General features: G+C 37.2%; 1 protein-coding gene across 1 annotated transcript; it reads left to right on the top strand.

Moving 5' to 3' along the window:
- The first annotated feature begins 233 nt into the window (after positions 1–233).
- Positions 234–3,769, top strand: Fshb (follicle stimulating hormone subunit beta). Its single transcript, XM_031373595.1, has 3 exons — positions 234–271; positions 911–1,097; positions 2,386–3,769. Exons 2-3 carry the CDS (start codon positions 936–938, stop codon positions 2,614–2,616), a joined length of 393 nt encoding a protein of 130 aa, XP_031229455.1. The 5' UTR covers positions 234–271; positions 911–935; the 3' UTR covers positions 2,617–3,769.
- Positions 3,770–4,246: the final 477 nt, after the last annotated feature.

Genomic DNA, 4,246 nt, shown 5'->3' with positions numbered 1-4,246 from the left:
GGTAAAGGAGTGGGTGTGTTACCATATCAGATTTGGTTTGTACAGAGACCTTCATCACTGATAGCATTTTCTGCCCTGTGGCATTTAGACTGCTTTGGCGAGGCTTGATCTCCCTGTCTGTCTAAACAATGATTCCCTTTCAGCAGGCTTTCTGTCGGTATCGGTCACGTTAACACCCAGTAAATCCACAGGGTGCTAAGTGTGTATAAAAGATGAGTTGTGGCTTGACTCAGGATTCAGCTTACCCCAGAAGATACAGCTGACTGCACAGGTGAGTCGCACAGGTGAGTCGCAGCACTTGGTGCAACAAGGACAGCTACTTTGAAAACTGCAGACCTTTAGGATTTGAAGAAGGGATAAGAATTCTCTGTCACTGCTGTACAGAAACTTATTCTTATTAACTTGGCTTCTTGAATGTGGTCAATGTACTGTTATGAAGGATCTAACTTATAGAGCAGTTTTGCCTAACTTCCAAACAGCCTCTTTGTTAACAGATGTGGACAAACAGAAACATGTTTAAATCATGATAAAAATGAAGACATAATTACATTTTATAATTTTTTCTTCCTTTTAAACAAACTACTCTTTAAAACTGTTAATGAAGTAGCAAATATAAGGATCACAATTATCTGATTAGAGTAATTTTACTATTTAAGATAGTAACAATTCCATCTGTAAATACTGCTTTGGTTAAATCATCATATTGGAGTTTTGATCTATATGTCTCTACTTTTATTCTACCATAATCCCATCCCATCCCCAAAAATAAGGAGGAACATTGGTCCGTGAAGCAAAAAGTAAAAATTCAGTGCTCGAGTAGAATGCTTGAGAGGGATAGATGGGTTAACTGCTTCTCAACTGATCAATTTTTACAATGATTTTAATTATTTGATTTCTCTATTGCTACCAGGACACAGCTGTTTGCTTCGCAGACCATGATGAAGTCGATCCAGCTTTGCATCCTACTCTGGTGCTGGAGAGCAATCTGCTGCCATAGCTGTGAATTGACCAACATCACCATCTCAATAGAGAAGGAAGAGTGCCGTTTCTGCATAAGCATCAATACCACTTGGTGTGCAGGCTACTGCTACACCAGGGTAGGTCCTGTGCTCTGCTGGAGGCAGGGTGCTGGGAAGCTGTATGAGCCAAGATTGATGAGTTCTCACTTTATCAATATTTTAACTTCCTAAGCAATAGCACAAGTTCTATAGTTAATACTGTGTTGTGAATGGATTAATAATTAGAATGTCAGTTTGAGGTTGGGATTTGATTTGGATGAACTTAGTAAATCTTAGAATTAGATATACTTGGTAACATACTGACTATAAATATAAATTATTTCTATGCCATATTTTGTATGTAGAGAAATAAATAGGGACTACATATATTTAATCATAAAAGAACTCCAATATTTCCTATGTTGGCAATTTTTATAACAGCGGTCTTGACTTTGACATAGAAATAATTTCAAATATGCATCTATGTTACATGAAGACACAATTAGCACCTTATAAAAAGTAGAACTTTCTAATGAAATGCACTTTATTTAATTATAAAAGAGTTTGATCAAACCCCACTTCTATACAATGTATTGCCCATTTCTAGGGCTATCAATTAGGTAACATGGCATCAAAATAAAAAGAGCAGCAGCTTTATTTTCTTCCCTCAACACAAATAAACTCTCCGCAGGAAAGTGTTAGAAGGAAAAATGTGTTGTTTTTGAAAAAAGAATCTTATATGCAAAGTATACGTCCTTTGAAGGTAATACCAATTACAAAGTAAATATCACTTAAAAGAAGAAAATTGTCTGCCAAGCAATGGAATGATTAGCATATTACAAAGGTTCAGGAACAATAATATTTAATGTTATATATGTAGATTGTATAATGATGAACATTAATATTCACATATATTATCTTACTTTTTATAAATGCAAAACAATATATTTCTTTTCTGAAAGTTAAGCTGTAAGATTTGTAGTTTAAGTTGTTGTTAACATATCTTTTAATTAAGTATGAAAAGGCAACAAAAATTCTAAGTCGTTATGTCTCTTTTCATCATTCTTCCATATTGATAATCAAAGTGCCTTTGCATTTTAACAAATAACAAATATCCTGATATGAACATAGAATTATGAAAGAAATTACTTACATTTTCTGTAAGACTTCCAGAACAATTAGAAAATGTTCCAGAAAAGTTGGAAAATGAAGGATACTAAATAGGTGGTCTGTGTGATTATGAGGGTTTTAATAGTTAAATGTGACAACATGCAAAATTAAGTTACTGTCTTATTTTAAAATGAGAAACTTCAAATCATATATATGTGTGTGTGTGTGTGTGTATATATATTATATATCCTCATTCTCCCTTTCCTGAACTCCTCAGGATCTGGTGTATAAGGACCCAGCTCGACCCAATACCCAGAAAGTATGTACCTTCAAGGAACTGGTGTATGAGACCATAAGATTGCCTGGCTGTGCCCGCCACTCAGACTCCCTCTACACGTATCCAGTAGCCACTGAATGTCACTGTGGCAAGTGTGACAGCGACAGCACTGACTGCACTGTGAGAGGCCTGGGACCCAGCTACTGCTCCTTCAGTGAAATGAAAGAATAAACAATGGACATTGCTGTTGGACCACTCTTGGCCTGAAGGACCATGATATCCAATATGTCTGTGTCTGCTCTGTGCTGGGGCTACAAGCCATTGGCTTGGGGACCCTCCGACCCTCTGTCATATGCTGTCCTGACAGATGGGGAGGAGGAGCTCAGGACTGGAAGGGCCAGGGCCAGGACCCTACGCCACTCATCCCTCTATCCAGACTGTTGGTTATCTAAGTCATTCACTTGCAACTCTCAGCTTGGGGTGTGGGAGGCTTTTCCTCATCAACAACCTTAGGAACCTTCTAGAGCAATCCTTTCCTTTTAGACAGAGGGATGCATGAGTCCAGAGGGAGGAAAGGAAGGTGGAAATCTGTGAAAGAGCTAAACCTAGCACGACCACCTGCCTTTTTAGAGCCATCAGGCTTGTAGAGACTCCAGCATGATTGTAAACTTAAGGCTTAAAGTCTGCATGGAATTCTAAGAGAAGCTCAATGCCTTCCTTAAGAAAAAGAAAGGGGAGACATGCCATATGCCGGGAAATTCTGATGTAGCTGGCTGAGAGAAGTTGGTCCCCACAAGGCTAGGCTACTCAACGCTTCTGAAGTCTGTGGGGTATTGAGACAGGATCAAACATCTGTGGATTGTTCCATGCAGATGAGGACAGGAGGAAGTGACCAAGCTCAGAATTTTCAAGGTATTGCCACCAAGTTCTTTAGTTAAAGGAAAAGAAAAAAAAATTAATTTGGAACTGTGAATATTAGTCCACATTTATTCATTGCTTTCAGAAGTGATCAAATGCTATTAGGGGTCTGCAAAACTCCCTGATTTCACCAGCTTTCCCTTGCATGCAGGGAGGGAAGGTTTTGAAGTAGGTTTCAAAGAAATTGCAGTGATTAATTAAATACATTCAGCTTGCCTACAAACACACCTGTATAAATTAATGGTTATAAAAAGTGAACCATGAAGGGAAAACTGCTGTTCTCTAGGGCCTCCTGCTTCTCTTCTACCTATCCATGTGCTCCTAAATCGTTTGTTCCTTTCAAATACATCATAAGTTGAATTCATTTAAAATGTAAACTCTTTTCATCATGTACTTATTTCACAGTTATGATGCTTGATTAATTTATTTAAATCTTATTTTTTTAATAAAATTGCTACTAATGAAAGTCAAAGTTTAATTGTTTTCTATACAAACAGATTAGCCTACATGTTGATATGTTTATAATATTGCTAGGAAAAGTCATTAAGTGTGATTCCTAGTGTTTCTACAAAATTACCACTTTTCATCTTTGGAAATAGTAAGTGTTTTTGCATTTCTAAAAGCATTTTGCTGTTGTGCTTTCTGTCATATTTTGAAATCATTTTTGTGTAAGGTTGGGGAAAACATAGAAAGAGGAGTGCACAGAGATCCTGGAGGCTCTCTGGATCATTTCTTCAGTGTTGGCAATGGAAGAATTACAGCTATTAAAGTTAAATCAACAAGATCACTGTCTTAGTTGAGTTAGTCTAAGGTAAGTGATAAACAATAGAAATGGATTACTCATAGTTCTAGGTGACAAAGGCTCAAGATCAAGACACCAGCACACATGATGTCTAGCAATTTCCCTCTCTGTGTTTCAAAGAGGGTGCTCTTGCTCTATATT

The sequence above is a fragment of the Mastomys coucha genome, unplaced genomic scaffold (genome assembly GCF_008632895.1).
Source record: "Mastomys coucha isolate ucsf_1 unplaced genomic scaffold, UCSF_Mcou_1 pScaffold15, whole genome shotgun sequence".
Lineage (NCBI taxonomy): Eukaryota > Metazoa > Chordata > Mammalia > Rodentia > Muridae > Mastomys > Mastomys coucha.
Note: the sequence above shows the minus strand (reverse complement) of the source record. Positions and strands in the feature narration are given on the sequence as shown.